General features: G+C 36.1%; 1 protein-coding gene and 2 non-coding genes across 14 annotated transcripts in view; all 3 read left to right on the top strand.

Annotated features, from left to right (window-relative positions):
- The window catches only part of ubap2a (ubiquitin associated protein 2a), a 113,340-nt gene that overhangs the window by 54,892 nt on the left and 41,882 nt on the right, over positions 1–16,566 (top strand). For 11 of the 12 annotated variants that reach the window (XM_059989624.1, XM_059989623.1, XM_059989622.1 and 8 more), the window contains exons 12-16: positions 3,893–4,073; positions 4,359–4,606; positions 10,499–10,665; positions 11,045–11,201; positions 13,137–13,176. In XM_059989624.1, the coding sequence (XP_059845607.1) occupies positions 3,893–4,073; positions 4,359–4,606; positions 10,499–10,665; positions 11,045–11,201; positions 13,137–13,176 (793 nt within the window). The remainder of the gene's footprint in view (positions 1–3,892; positions 4,074–4,358; positions 4,607–10,498; positions 10,666–11,044; positions 11,202–13,136; positions 13,177–16,566) is intronic. The other variant, XM_059989619.1, reaches the window with a different exon arrangement.
- On the top strand, positions 6,108–6,188 carry LOC132405107 (small nucleolar RNA SNORD121A). The gene has a single exon (XR_009515759.1). It is a non-coding gene; the product is annotated as a small nucleolar RNA SNORD121A (small nucleolar RNA).
- On the top strand, positions 16,284–16,364 carry LOC132405106 (small nucleolar RNA SNORD121A). Its single transcript, XR_009515757.1, has one exon. It is a non-coding gene; the product is annotated as a small nucleolar RNA SNORD121A (small nucleolar RNA).

Genomic DNA, 16,566 nt, shown 5'->3' with positions numbered 1-16,566 from the left:
AATATTGAAATTACATTGATTGGAAGAAAAATATTCTACTTGCCAATCAAATTGAAGCAATGGTGATAATGGTAAAATTTTATTCTCTCTTCCAAACTACTCTGCTTTGAAATTTACTGCAATATTAAACTAAATTTAAACTCGATTGTTAATATTGAATTTTATATTGATTATTTAGTTTTCTTTTCAGAAAAACAAATTCTAAGATGGCAGAAACTCAGTTTGAATTTTTTTAAAAAATTTAGTCATTATGAACCAGAAAATTGCAATGCAGGCTGGATATATAAAAGAGAGGGTAGAAGTTGTTTCTGTCATTGAGAGGGGCAAACTACTGAATAGCTAATGGTTACCTAGGCTGTGTGATAGCATATACAGAAATTTAAAAGATTAGCTTTATTTTTCTCACATGCAAATTGAAACTTGCAGTGAAATGTCATTTGCATCAATAACCAGCAGAGGCTAAGTATTTGCTGAGGACAGTCCGTAAGTGTCATCATGCTTTCAGTGCCAACATAGCATTCCCGTAACTTCCTCACCCTAATCCATATGTCTTTGGAATGTGGGAGGAAACTAGAGGACCAGGAGGAACCCGTGCAGTCGCAGAGAGGAATTATAAACTCTTTACAGAAGCCCATGCTGCTTGTTATGTTGTTGCTATTATTATTATATTATACATATCCATAGAGTAATATAAGCAATAGAATAGAGTTAGTCTTAATTTTCTTTTGCTGAAAGGTTTACAATTTTGCCATGTATCCATTTCCAATTTGTTTTTTAGTGCATAGGTTAGTAAATGATTATTGTTATAGTGGTAACTTCTTACTCGATGGGCAAGAGTTAGTCTTTAGGTGTCTACACTAATCACTTCATATTCTTTTGTTAGTAAATTCTCTTGTAAAGGAGTGGTCCTTCATTTAGCGGAGAATGCTGATACATTATTGCAAGGGTCCATTCCGAAGTGGAGAAGTATCTCACATGTTATTTTTGTATCTACGTTTTTTCTTATTCTATAAAAATCAAGAAGTACTAAACTATGGTGATAATTTTTAAGCTCTTGGCACAATACAGTAGGGAGCGGTTTAATATTAATTAAAGTTTATTTCTGCCACACTATGTACTGTTTAGAAAATCTTCAGTCTAATCTAAATACAGAATATTTGTAGCTTGACTGAAACAAGTCTAACCAGCAGTTATATTTGAGTTTTGAATAATAACTTGTATCTATAATAAGTTCTTGCCATCAAGGTATAGACTTATTATTCTTTTGTAAATACACAATTATCCATAAGAATAGGTCTCCATATTTACAAGGCTTTCAGACTAGGAAGCCTAGCTTTGTAATGCAATAAATATGAATATTTTGCTTGCTTTGAGCATATCTGCAATGATTAATGTTGTAGTTAAAATAAGTTCATAGTGAAATATAGGCTTGCTATTAAAGCTGGCCTGTCACAAGTTTTCACACAAGCAATATTTGCAGTGCATGAGAGTGGCAGATTCATGTGCTTTTGATACTCTTATCACTGCAATTTCCCTAAAACATTAATGTTATTCAGTGGTATATATTTGTGGTAGCCATTATATTGATGCAGAACTAATTGGTCTTCCCAGGGTAGTCATTGCAGTATCTTTATAATTACAGAAACAATTTTTAATTTAACTGTTCATCCTGTAACTTTGTCACCTAAATGCATCTTTAAGTTAACTTTTTTCCGGAAAGAATTGATTGTCCCTTTAGAAGGTTAGATCATTTGGATGTTTTTAACTATCTGAAATAGCAACAGAGTACATTGGTGCAGTTCATATTAATACAGAGAAAGTACTAATTGTTGGTATAATAAGCTATTAAAGTACTTAATGATAAAGCTAGTCATTACTTCCTAAATTATGATGCCTAATCTATCAAGAGCTCTCAATAGTACTTGGTCCTTGTTTTTTTAAGGAGGGGATGTTTTCTTTGCATGTGCAATTAAATTTTGATATTGGCTAACTTTGGGTGGTTAGGCCTGGTATGATGTGCCATATCGTCTGCCAAATATATGAATGCTATATTATAGGCTTCTGGATAGAGCTACCTGTTACGATTATTCAGGGGTGTAGTGTGTCTAATAATTTCTATTGAATACTTGTGACCTGAAGACTTTTGAAACTCCTTTTCCAATTTTTTTCAGAAAAGAAACTTTATTTCAATGCAGCAGATTACTAAAGATTAAAATAATTTGCAGTTGAGGTAGAGTAGGACATTTCCCAATGAAATTGTGCATGTATGTTCTCTTTTTCTCTTTGCGCTTTCAATCTCATGGCTCAGTGTGTTGATACTCATAACTCACTGCTTTTGTAATTTTAATGTAAGAGTGCTATTCTATGTACATTTTTTTTAAAAAATCTGGTCATTTGGCAGGTATGAAGAAGAAAAAATGATTAACCACTGGAGGCTCAGTAAATGAAGCTTAGTTGAACTGTAAGTCTTTTTAGTTGAACAGTAATTCCATAACAGACTCCATTGTAGTTCTGTTTCCTGAAAAATTCTATCCACCAGCTTGCCTGATGGTTCCTTATTTTGCTTTTACCCCTTTTTCTTTCTACCTCCCCAAATGAAAAATGATTTAAGGCCTTCCTATGACAGTGAAAATAAGCAACCCAGAGCAAACTAATTTACCTTTCCAAACAATGAACTTTCTTTCCTGAGCAGATCCTAATAATAGATTTCATTTACTGAGAGTACTAACTTAAATGTAGGAAGTAGGCGCTTCAAATTTGTGCCATTATGAATTGTAGCTTCAACCTCAATGTGAAAGGAAAAGGAACTGCAATCTCTATGTTCTCACGCTTGTAACAGTCTTAAGTAAGGTAAACAGTTGTACTTAGTACGCATCTTGGAAATCAGTTGTCTTAATTCTTTCAGTGAGTCCGTGGGAAATTTTTTTGTTACAATTTTAACCACAAAATTCAAGTTAGGGGGAAAAAAGAAAAATGAAAACGTGCTTAAATTTTGACTAGATCATTAGATTTGTGAATTGTGGTTGATACATTTTTAGAACTCATTTGCAAATCAAACTATTTTCTGGTGGTTAGGTTAAATCTGAATATTATTTGTATGCCGTTTTTTGGCTTATCAAATTTCTTGTTAATTTTTTTCAACTGAATACGCAGTTTTGGGCCCCAGCCAGTTTTTTAATATATCAGTTAGAAATTCTTTCTACTGCTAAGAGTATTGATTGGATTTTCTGTCATTTGAGGATTTTAGTACTCCAGCACAATGTACCATTTAAACAGAGTTGAGTGCTATTTATTATGGGTAGCTAGTTTCTGGGCAACTCTGAAGGGGTGAGAAATAATTTCTCTGTGAGGTCAAATCCAAGTGCATTTGAAGTACCTTTCTGGGAGTGGAAACATAATTCCTTTGAATTTTAGCACTGATGTGGGCTTATTTTTTTGTGCAATGAAATTTTTATGGGATAAACTTTCTAATTAGATATATATCCAGGCTTATGTGTTTTGTTGTTGAGCAATAACTAAATTAGTCTGAGCCAATATTATTGATTTGCATTTATCCTGACATTGTGGAGGTTTTTGTTTCATGGATACTTTGTGGAAATATCCATTATGAACTTGAATGCTTAACCTGTTTAAGTGTTCAATTTTCTCTCCAGTGTAAAACATCTGCATATGATTACTGTATTTAAATAACTGAAAAAGTTTTATTATTAAATAAGAACAAAGTTGAATGAACTAAAAATAAAATTAATTGTTACAAAAAAACTTTGGAATAGCTTGTAAAGAAAGTTCTTGTTGCCTTAAATATCCAGCAAAAATTGAAAATTGCATGCGCAGACTACTGATACTCTTTGTATTTTATGCTGCTTGAAAGGTTTCACATTTTTTTAAATAGACACCCAAGTTTGGCGAGCTTACTTCTACAAAGATTGGTAACTCTTCAGGATTGCAATTAGTCGATCAGTTGAAGCCCGCTGGTTTGGTGGAGGTGCCTCCACCGAGCACAGAACAAAATAACAATAAGCATTCTTGGGAAGCAAAATCAGCATCGCAGTCAGCAGTCCTAAATAATTTCGGTCAGTATTCCTAATTATTATATTATTATCAAATGATAGTTGTGTATTTTTAATATCTTAATGAGTCCCTGTGTTTTAAATTTCTTTTAAATTTGTAAGTAAATTTAATTTCCTTGTGACTGTACATACTAATATAACCTTAATACAGCAGAAATTTTTATCATTTTCAAGAAAGGATGATCTAAGAATTATGCAATTTTGCATTTGAAGAAGATGGCAAATAAAGCAAAGCTAGCATCTTTATAAATTCTTGAAATTTACTTTGATATTTTGGACACTTTTCAGATTTCAAGATTCAACCTGATCCTTCACCTGTTTTGCGTCAGATAACCCAACAACAGCTGCAATCCTCGGTTCAGCCAGTATTGGATTCCTTCTCTTCCCAAATCAAGTTAAGAGAACCATTGGTTGATGGCACTGCTACTAAAGTGATGCAGTTGTTACCAAGCTCCACAGATAATCAGATAGCCAATGTACAACAGACACAGCAAAAGCAACTTAAAACACAAAAGCGGAAGATACCACCTTCTAAAGTAAGTTGAGGACCAGGCCCACATTTGACAGGATTGGCTCAGAAAAAATAATCTAAATAATTTTATGCAAAAATAAAGATTTTGTCCGAAAGCAATGGTGTAGCATGCTTTCAGTATTAGTACAGGAGGATATTAATACAGGTTGACCTTCTATAATCCGGCACGATTGGGACCTGAGGAGTGCCAGATTAAGGAAAATGCGGAATTACAGGAGGATTCCATTAAGCAATAGCTAACTGCCTCATCATACCTTTAAAATATCATGTAAATCAGTATGTTAGATAATAATGAAACAAATAATAAATGAGTAGCAAGTGAAATTTTAATTAATATACTGTACAGTCACAGATAAAATAAAGGGTACAGGTAAATGTAGAGGAGTTAACTTATTCAGAACAGTTGAGCACTTCTGCTTCTAAAGTGAGATGTTTAATATACCTTTAGGCAAAGATACTTGTCTGCAAGTGTGGGGTTGTCAGGATCATCAACATCTTCATCTTGAAAAATGAGTGAAACATCAGGAACTGGTGCTGAAACTGGCACAACAGTTTCTTCAAAAACTTTTGATGATGGTGGCAGCACATCTGGGTGAGCAGAAGCAGAAGTCTGAGAAAGGGGGTCTTCTATACGCCATATTCATGCGACTGCCAGGTGGCCGGGGATTTGGTGCTGGGCTCTTCCCTCTTCACTCGCAGTTACTGAGGAAATCCTCGTTAGTTTCTTTTCCTCTGCTTAGTAATATGCTTAAATTCAGCGGGTCGCCACGTCTGATCTGAGGTCATAGGCAGAAGAGAACGGAGCGTTGGCCAGGCGACACTGGAGGGCAGTGTGCGACTGCTGGCAGCTGGGCGAGAAGGCGGATCGACCCAGCGCACGCCAGCTCCCCCGCCGCTGTCGGGTGAGACAGGTGGGTGCCGGGTGGCCGCGCCTCATGTAAATGATGTTAATAAATGCAGGAAAACAAGCAGGAATCGCCTGTCTGTGCTTATAAGAGCGTGCCAACATGTGAACAGATCTAGTGCAGCCAAAAGAATGCACAGCAGATTGATATGGTGGCCCGGGAATTTTTAAATTACAGTTGTGCGGAAAATTTGTGATCAGTGCTGGATTATCAAAGAAAATGGATTACAGATAGTCGAATTATTGAAGGTCGACCTGTAACTATGTTCTGTATTTCTATGTTCTATACCATTATTGTGGAAAGAACAGAAGGCTCTTTGCAGCATATCTTCCTTTCTCTGGCCTGGTTATCTACCTTGAGATCTTTTATGTAGCTCTAATGGGAATAGAGTGTTTTGAAAATGGAGGGTTTGCTTAGGCTGAAGGGTTTTTAAAATGTGAGAGATACTGTAACTTTTGTCCCTGCACAGTTCTTGTATTAATTAGCTGCCTTGCGGGAACTATATTTCTGTGCTGAGTGCTATCACCTGATTAGTCTTTTAGACACGAGGAACAAGAGTATCTGCAAATGCATGTTTTGTAAATTTTGCACTAAATGAGGAACCAAGAAACGATGATGCTTAGTTCAAGCACATAGCTGAACATACTGATGTGAAGTACCATGTTTCTGAGTTTCTTGGTTACCTCAGGAGTCACTTAGTCAGCATTGTGTCAGCTGTGACTCAGCCTATAACACTAACTTTGACATCAGATAGTTGAAGCTCTGTCATTTCTGATGAACTTGACACTTGTATTTATTTATGTGAATAGTCAGGAGTAATACCTGTTGATTAGTTAGAATTTGGCATGGTATGAAAGAATACAGTCTCAACAACGTCTACATCCTCCCCTGTGATCCTGTGGGGGCTCCGATTTTCTCCCACATTCTAAAGGTGTACAGATTAGTAGGTTAATTGTTAATTGTGCAATTGGGTGGTACGGGTTTATTGGGCTGGAAGGTTCTGTTGCTGTGCTTTATCTCTAAATACAAATAAATCAAAATCAATAAATGAGATTAGTGTAGATCAGCCTTTCTCAACTTTTTTGCCCTGGAAGAACCCTTGAAATAATTTTCAGGTCTTGGGGAACCTCTGCGTAAAAATTGTATTTACAACTTACGAGACATTAGCATGATCAGTGAAGTTTTAGATATAATTGTCAATGCTCTTTTGAGTAGATAATGAATTTTTAGCCAAACTTTCTTGAAAAAAGGATAGTTAAGCTTTGCTTACCTTTCTGGAAAATAACTTCTCTTTCCCTTTCATCAATTTTTAAAAACTCATAAGGAAAAAATTAAATAACTGGTTTACGCCAAAATGGGATTTAATTTTTCTAAAGGTAGGTTTGGTAGATTTAATTTAAATAAAAGGTTATAAATTGATTTTAATTAAAAGCTTTACTGCTTCTTTTGAGATTCCAGCAGCCATTTAAAATAATCAGCACTTTTACGTGTCATATGATTGACTTGTAATTAAGTGTCTTCAATTTTGCAGGAGTTATTGCTTCATTTGTAAGTTATTTTCCAGACTAGGCACAATGGAATAGGGGTTAATAAAATATAAAAAAGATTAGCATCATAAATAACTAAACAAGAAATCTGCAAAAAAAACGAACACTTTACAATACAATTCACTTACAACCACACAATCCATCTATTACAACGTATACAGAGCAAAGCAGCAGGCCAGCAGCTCAGTCATGGCACGTAAAAATTCCTCCTTTTGAATGAAAAATTCCCTTCAATTTTCTTCTACACTGGTAGAGTTTGTCACTCCCATAAGGCAGTTGATGATGCATAAGGGGAAGTTGGGGGAGATAATTTAGGAGGGAGAACCTGATGTCAAGGCTTATTCAATGCTTGGAAAAAGCCTACCATCCTCCCCTCCATGCAATACAGCACTTGGCATCAGACGACTGACCTCCACTCTGTGCCATACAGCATTCCTCATCAGCCTGCTGTCCCCTCCTCTGTGCAATATAGCGCTCATCATCAGCCTACTGTCCTCCGTGCAATAGAACGCTCATCATCAGCCTACTGTCTTCTCTGTGCCATACAGCGCTCAGAAATTATCAACAGCCTCCACTATCTGGTGTCAAAAACAGAATAAACGTGGTCCTCCTGCGCACTGCCATAGTGGGCTGAGAGACCTCTAATGACATTGTGAGCGGGACTGCTCGGTCACTGCTCGCTACTGCAAGTGCTAGCATCACAGGTTGTGTGAAGTTTAAAAAAAAACCGATGGTTATTTTTTTCAATCACCATCTCTCACGGAACCTCAGTTGAGAAACCTTGGTGTAGATAGATAAAATTTGGCTTGAATGTTATGACAGAATGACTCATTTCTGTGCTGAATCACTGACTCTTGATGAGATTATCTCATATAACCAATTTGTCCAGCCACAGCAAGGAAATTATGGACAGATTAGTTCAGGCTAACTGTCTATTTGGTGCTGTCTCATTGGAAGAGAACAGAAAGAATAGGAAGAAAATGGGTCTTCGAAACAGGTTTTAACTCCTTTTTGAACTCTGGGCCAGCATGAGAACCCAGGACTGACACTCAAAGGAGGAACAACAAACCTAAGCTACTTACTACGTCCTTGATAGGTAGCATACTGTACAAGTCATGATTACTTTTGTTTTATTTTTGTAGCCAGGAGCTTGAATAAAGCAAAGTATGCTATTTTTGCCAGTTGGTAGTGCTGTGTCTCCAATAGGAGTGATGTAGGCACAACAGTCCATCCTTAACTACAAAATTCCAGCTCCAGCATAGATTGAATTGATGGACAACGTTTTAGAAATGAGATATGTGTGGTCGGGGGAGTGCATGGTATGGTAGAGTGAATTAGGAGTTGCAAGCAGCAGTACTTTGGGTAGGATGTTCGTTTGTATAGGAATGCTGCTGCTTGGAGATTCCCACTAAGTCACACACCATGATTTGGAAAATGCATCTATGTAACAAAAAATATATTAAAATTTGTTCTGTCTTTTGATTCAGCAAATGGCATTCACAAATGTATTTACAAAGGAGTCACTATACATATGTTAAACCACAAGAAATCACTTTATTAGAGTTAAATAAAGCATGCAATACAGAAAGGAAAGCAAATGATACAAAATAAACTAATATCATCCATTAAATGAGCTGATCTGCATAACGCCTGAGGGAATGGTACATCTGAACTTTTTCACTCTACCCCCTCAGTCTTTGTCTTGCTCTCTCAACTTACTTGTCCCTATCTTCACCAGCTCTTTATGCTGTCACTAGTTGTGACCTAACCCAAGAGAAGATTCCTCCATTGCACAATGAGAGTGTCCCTTTCAGTTCTCTTCAAGATCCTTTCAAAACTTTCTCCTGATGAGGCACCATTTGGTAACTTTACCTGCATAATGATCTCTGCTTCCCCAAACAATTATGTACTTATAATTGTCTACTCTTAAGGCTTTAGACATGTACTCCTATAACTTTCTCAAAACAAACCCACTTCCATGCTAACATAATTTTGTTGTACAGATTTCCATTCTGTTTTAGCATATACCAAAGAAGAATCACATTAACTCTTTCCTTGCAATCATTCCATATCCATTCCTTTGTTGGGTTCAAATCCTGTAACTTTCAGATTCAATTGCTCTGCAAGAGGTCCTTCAGAAGGATTGCAGATATTCAAGGGAACCCTTCTTAAGGGAAATTTGGGATATGTCATAGTTGCTGACCTCATCAGCTATGCCCAGATTGTATAAAAGAATGCAAATTGAATCACATCCCTCTATTCTCCAATAATCTAGAGAGAATTTTGTTCATGTGAGACCAGACTGCAGTGCTGATATGTTTTGAGGGAAGGAGGTGATTTCTCCATTAACATCAAATAAGAATTTCATAGAAACATACTGCATGTAAGCAGGCTATTTGGCCCAACTCATCCATGGTTTGGTCAAGTTACTGGGCTAGCACACAAATTCGATCCTGAGGTACCAGTTTGAGCTCAGCCATGACACAAGGCAATCTAAATTTACTTTAAAAGAAACATGTATTTCAACAAATTTCATGATATATGCCAGTCATATTAAACCTGATTCTGATATTTTATATGTATACGCTAGATTCCATAATAATGAACGCTAAACTGTTGGGATTGTCATAAAAGCATTGATTTGTCAAGGAGATTTTGCCTTCCTTGACTTCTAGGCAAGTCCTGATCCACCAATGTTAGTGTTTTCGCTTCCTCAATTAGGAATATCCTGTGAATGAATACATCCTTTAAAAAAAAATAAGCTGAAAGTAATTTGCATAAATTAGCAATTTGCTGGCGACATTTGAAGGTTAATTGTAATCATGTGTTATTAGTTTTTTGGCCCATTTGATAACTTGCTGATTAGCTGATTACTATTTATAAATGACAGTGTAGTCAAATCTTCCTTTGGGTATATCTGATTTTTTTTTTAGGACTGAACGAAGAACCTCTCTTACTTGTCATTTAGTGATGTTCAATGCTTTTGATGAAATTGCTGTTTTCTGTTCCAAGCAGTTTGAATACATTCAGTGTTCAAAGGAGTGGAGTATATCTTGGATTTTAAGTGGTCTTAACAGCTTTTATATTCTTCGATAGCATGAAAGAATACCATTTAAGTGCTTAGATTCTAATTTGCGACAGTTATGTCTGTCAGTCTTAAAGTAGGCAACTTTCCCCTTTTGAATGGTGCTTAGATCAGGAATATTAGCAATTTTAACATCTTCATTTGTAATGTTCTGTTTTTTTTAATGTGACTTAGTTATGAAGTGTTTTCATTAAAGCAAATAGTTTCAATAAACTGCAAGAGTGGGATGATTGAGGTACAATTATATATAGAACGTGGAGGAAAAATGCACCATGGGGTGACAAATCTTCACCTTATGTTGCATGTGCTCACCCAGGCATTTCCCATTTCTGGTTCAAAAATGCACTTTGTCTGTTTAGATTCCTGCATCTGCTGTTGAAATGCCAGGATCCACTGATGTCTCTGGGTTGAATGTTCAGTTTGGAGCCTTGGAGTTTGGATCAGAACCATCTCTCACTGAATTTCAAACAGGAAGTACAGAGACCATCAGTCAAACACAAAACCACTTGTTTTCAAATTCTGTAAGGTAAACTTGCATCCTCTTCTTCACCAACTTCTAGTCAGTTTTGCTGGTTTTGATAGCATCACTTGTATGTTTCAGTGTAAAGAAAATTAGATTAAAGTCATCTTTCTGTTTTCTAGACACTGAGAAACAATTTTCTTAATTAGCATTGTCTTAAGACTGGGGAGGTCACAGAAATTTCAATATGTAGAGGAAAAGCATTGTTGGAATAAGTTAAAGGATAAAGTTCCAAAATTATAGTAGTTGCATACTCTGTATGTGCACTGTTAGCACTGAATGGGAACAGTTCACTTTCTGAAACAGATATGTTCATAAAAGTAAAATTGCCATGTTATATTGTTGTTTGTAGTGATTCAATGTCACAGTTTTTATTAATATCCAGTGCAGTTGAAGAATCAACAAATCCATCTGCCATCACCTCTTCCAGTTCAGTGGTTTCCCAGAACACAACAGTGACTTCAACGATGGATCAGAATTCTGTACATGGAATGCCATATCAAAACTCTTTGGATACATCTCCAAAGGAAGCTTCTTTGCAAGTGAGTATCAAAATAGTGTTGAAATTGTGTGTATGCAAGATTTTGGACAAATGAGAGTGAAGGGAATTGAAAGCTGAGGTGAAAGTTAGTTCGGGGAAGATAGGAGCCCGAGTGGAACTTTTAAACTCCAGTGTGGACTGATTGGGGTGAAAATATATCCAAAATTATAGTGGACTAGTGCATTATAGTAGGCTTCTGTTTGATGCTCCAAACAAGCTCTTGCAGGCAAGATTAACACAATGTGGAATGTTCCATCAGGAGGTTACCTTAAGGGAGCTTAATTATAGAGGAATTAAAGCTTAGATAAATGAGCATGACAGATAATTTGGGTTCAAAACATTCACATGGAGGAATAATGTTTCTGGAGATAATGCAAATAAATGATTGTGTTTTACATTATGGATGACTTGCTATATGTCAGATGTTAAATATAGTTAAGAATCAAACAAAATTCGAATGTGGCCTTAAATTGTAAAAAGTTCAAAGAATATGAGAAATTATTGGTTAACTTAACAAGGGGAACCTGTTTTTTAGTGTGGGGGAATGTGAAATGTATTAATAACTTTAAGGCATTCAGATTGTTTATTGTCATTCTTGTCAACACAGTGTGCATAAAGAACTTTAAAAAAAATGTACAAGTAACTGAGTGTGAATGATAGGCTGATTAAAGGCATTTAATCGCTCACATCAGACTGAGGGACTTGCATCTCTACAAAGAAGATCAAATTAACGCTGCATTTAAGGTGGTAAGATGTTTGATATGACAAAGGAAAATGGTGATGCTTGCCTGCTTGGCATCTTATTTCAAGGTTAACTAATCATTTGATCAAAATGAGCAGCATCAACATTGAGGGAAGATGTGCTGCCCCCTCAGTCAGTTCTATTCCCTTGTATGCTGTTCTATCCAGACTATTAGTGACTGGATTCCTAACAACGTGTGTGACTGGAAAATTCGTAGGATTTAAAATTTACCCAAGCAACCTACTGATATATATATATATATATGTAATGCTGTTTTGGAAAGTTTCAAAAGTACCTGAAAATTAGTGGTGTTGAAAATTTAATCTTTGAAATTTTAAACCCTAGAATAGGCATGAGGGGTACCTTTGTGTGAGCAGAGTATTTGGACTTTACAATTATATTGCAAGCATGTGTTTGTACTTGAGCACAACAGCTTGATAAAAGGGGTGCAGAGTAAACAACGTTTAAGCACTTCTTAATCCTTCGGTTCTCTGTGATGTTAGGTGAGCAAATATTCAATTTTTCTGTAACCATAAATTTGTTTCAATAAAATAGATAGCTATTACAAGTAAGGTGATTTGAAAATGCTGAATGTCAGATAGCCAGTGGCATCTGCATGAAAAATACTGATTAGGTAGGATAAATGACATAGGGAATCCCCAGGGCAGTAACTTGGAACAATTCGTAAGTCAGTAATACATGGAAGAGAAGTCGCTGTGATGGGTGAGCAAGCAGGGATGGGATGAGTGGTTGCCACTCAGCCTCACTGACTGAGTGCGTGGTAGAGATTGTTTGGCTTGACCTAGCTCCAATTGTTGCAGGTCTGGGAGAGAAGGCACAGAGAAATGTACCTTCTTCCCTCATTACCTTTTTTGATCAGGCATCTCCCATTGCCACTAGAAAATTTATCCCTATCTGCTGTGCCTGTCTTCCAAACATTCATTCATAAGCATGGGATGTCCATTAGTCGGGCATTTATAGCCTGGGAAGGACCTGTACACAATGGACCAGGGTGGTAGTGGGACAGGTAAGAAACTAATTCTGCCCAACCTGAGTGCATTCTACCTTCTGTTTTAATTTCAGAGTGCCATCATCTGCAGTTCTTTGCTTTTGTTTTAGATGAACAGCAGATAGTTTATTCCATGAATAAGAGATCCTTAACAGCAGTCAGACATTTCTATCTTGCATTTACAGAACAGCCACAATGATCTTGGGGCACAACAGGCACTTGAAGGTGAGTCATGTATAACTGAACATTATTAGCGTATGTTTATGATGTGACTACAGTGTTAACATTGTTCTTTTGACTGAAGTGAGAGTTGGGTACAGGCTTTCCCCGCTATCCGAAGGTAGAGTGTTCCCATGAAACCGTTTGTAAGCTGAAATGTCGTAAAGCGAAGAAGCAATTACTGTTAATTTATATGGGGAAAATGTTTTGAGAGTTCCCAGGCCCAAAAAAATAACCTACCAAATCATACCAAATAACATATAAAACCTAAAAAAACCTAATATAGTAAAAGCAGGAATAATATGATAAATACACAGCGTATGTACAGTGTAGTTTCATTTATCAAAATCGGGAAGACAGCGAGCCAAAACCGATCTGTAGGGGAAAATCGGCAGGTACACGCATAATGCACATACATGTATGCGCACACACTGGCGCACGCAAGGCTTCACTGGTCATGGTAGTCTTTCTAGGGGTAAACACACATTTAAAGCGGGTGTCTTTTTTCATAACAGTGTACATCCTCTTTTGGACAGCAAAGACAGGTACTAATGTAGGTCTTTCGAAACAGCGAGGTGTCATAAAGCAAACGTTCGAAAAACGGGGCCACCTGTATGTGGTATTTGAGCAAGCTGTATGGATCTACGATTTGCATTAATGTTCAAAATTCAGTCCTGCATTCTTTTTTTGCTCAAACTTGTTTCACTATCCTGGTTATGCTGCTTGTTTTGCCTACATAAATTAAAGATTTAAATGTGAAGCAGAAGTAATTTGGTTATTAGTGTATGCTTATGCAGATTATTGTTATAATGGATATTGTAATGGCTTATTATAACAATAATCTACACAAGGGTACACTGATAACTAGATATTGTACTTAATATTAACAGCAGCACTACTCCAAAATACCATCTTCCTTTATCATCTTTGAGACCACTTCAATTTCATTGCCTATTTCTGAGAGCATTTGCAATGAAATTAATGACATGCTTTAATCACTGGTTGTCACACTGCAAGAAGTCTGACAACTAACTTCTGAAGTATGAAGTACAGAAATTGTAAAGCACTGTCAGTGATTCACCAAAGCATTTGGTGTGAACTTCACCTTATGACTTGGTCACTGCCTAAAAATACAGTAAATTTGACCTTGTTTCATAGCTTTAGTGGTGTACTGTTATTTTTCTTCTAAATAACCTTTCTTTTCCTTACATTTATTCCAATTTATACCAGAACAATTATTTCTAAATTGCAAAAGTTGTAATTTTTTTAAGCTTGATTTTCTGGCATCAATAATAACCCTGACTGAGTTACTAATTTTGCACTTTAATTTTTGAAATGAATGTCATTAATTCTTCATGTAATTTGATCTGTATACTAGAATTCTGAGCCCTGCTCTATATTATTATTTTTTATTTATAGCCCTCAACCATTGTGATCTAGCATCACATTCCCTTTGTTTTTAACTACAACTGAATTTCATTTTCACAACCGTATTTAATGTATACTTTTTGTGATGATTGTACCAAGGAAAATAATTCTGACACTACCTTTGCTTGGATAATCAGGTCATGATCCTAAGTTTGTTGTATATCAAGACTTGCCTGATAGATAGGCAATTCTTCAGTTTTACATTCTGAACAATGAAGCTCTTGAGTGAGGGTAGAATGGAATGTTAAAGAGTATGTACATTGCTGCCAATTTTAATAAACATAATAATGAAGATTTCTGCAGTAAATCATATTCTTTAGAGTATGTCCTTTTGTATTCAATATTTAAACTTTTTTCTATCAGCATGGAAGGATATGAAAAATCTTCCACTCGCAAATCTAACTGCCTTGGAGTGGAAAGATTTTAGAGATTAAGAATGCTGCAGTAATAATACACCCCATCATTGTCACAGCTATTTAGGACTCCCATTCTAGATCCTACCTTATGTGTTGGCATCTTTAAATATTGCTAGCAGTGTGATATATCTCTGTTGCATCATACTAGACTAAGCCCCGTAAAGATATTGAGGGAATGAGCTCCATGCCACGTTGTATGTAGTGTACTTTATGAAATTCTTGTTATGTGCTCTGTGAATTAGAGTCAAGAATAGCTTAGTAACCAGTGTCTCTGCAGCAATTATTCTGCATGATGTGTCATGGTTAATCAAACTTTTGATGTGTGATATTTAAGATGTTTTGGATTGGCCTTGATATTTGCATGAATGGGGCTTTGCATTTTTATTGTGTTGTTCTTACTGGACCATTTGTAGTTGTGGAGCATTTGCATAATTTTGTCTTGCACATGTTTAAGACCAAAGTCTTTCTGTATTGCTTGACTTCCAGTGTCTCTGCCAGGAATTCTTTTAACTATTACTTACATTGCTGAATAAATACTTTGGGCACGTTAACTCCCAAGCAGCCAAAGGTGTACAGTGTTGCCCTTACAGTACTCTTTTTTTTACTTTTACTGATTTTGCTCCAACTATTGTTCTTAGGTTCCAAGATTAAATCAACTTTTATATGAAATTACCTTAGTGGGATAAGCATTATCTTAAAAATTTTTGTTTAAGTATTTCCAGAGAGAGAGGAGTATGTATTGCTAGTTACCAATCTCCGCAGACAATCATATAACCAGTTTACAACAGCCACACCTAAAACAGCTTAAATACAGAAGTAGGAGATACCACTTTCTGAATTAAGTTGAGGACCATGCTGTACTTGTGGGTTCTCAGTTGATAGGCTCAAAAATTTCATCTCAGTCATTTTATGCAAAAACAAAGGTTTTTGTGTGGAACCAAGTTAATAACGTAGTGTGCTTTTAGTAATAGTACACAGGAACTATATTCCCCATGTTCTATATCATTGTCATGGGAAGAGCAGAGCAGAAGGCTGGTTGTAGCAAATCTTCCTTTCTTTGTTATGGTATCTACCCAAAGATGCTTTTGAGTAGTCCAGCAAAATGGAAGGTTCAGCTTTAAGGTTTTTAGAAGACATGGCAGGTACTAGAATCTTTTGTCCTACCATGAGGGAACTGTATGATTTCTTTCTCTGTGCTGAGTGCCTGATAGACCCTTAGACATGGGGAACAAATAATGTATGTTTTGTATACCCTTGTGCTAAATGAGGAACCAAGCAACAATGATGTCTAAGTTCAAGCACATAGCTGAACGAACTGATGTGAAATACCATTTTCTGAGTTTCTTGGTTACCTACAGGGTCATGTGTTAGCAATTATTAGACCATACAGAATAGATTTGAAACTTGTTAAGTTAGCTCTCAAAGTTATCATTGATCAAAAGTTGTGGGTCATTTATCCTAGTATTGCTAAATTAAATCAAAATTAAAGATGAAATTATTCTTATGAAGGCTTTATTCAGCAGAGTTGGTTTTTACCAAATTATTTTATCAT

The sequence above is a fragment of the Hypanus sabinus genome, chromosome 14, assembly GCF_030144855.1.
Source record: "Hypanus sabinus isolate sHypSab1 chromosome 14, sHypSab1.hap1, whole genome shotgun sequence".
Classification (NCBI taxonomy): Eukaryota; Metazoa; Chordata; class Chondrichthyes; order Myliobatiformes; family Dasyatidae; genus Hypanus; species Hypanus sabinus.
The sequence above is the reverse complement of the archived record's forward strand: the minus strand, read 5'-3'. Positions and strand labels throughout refer to the sequence as shown.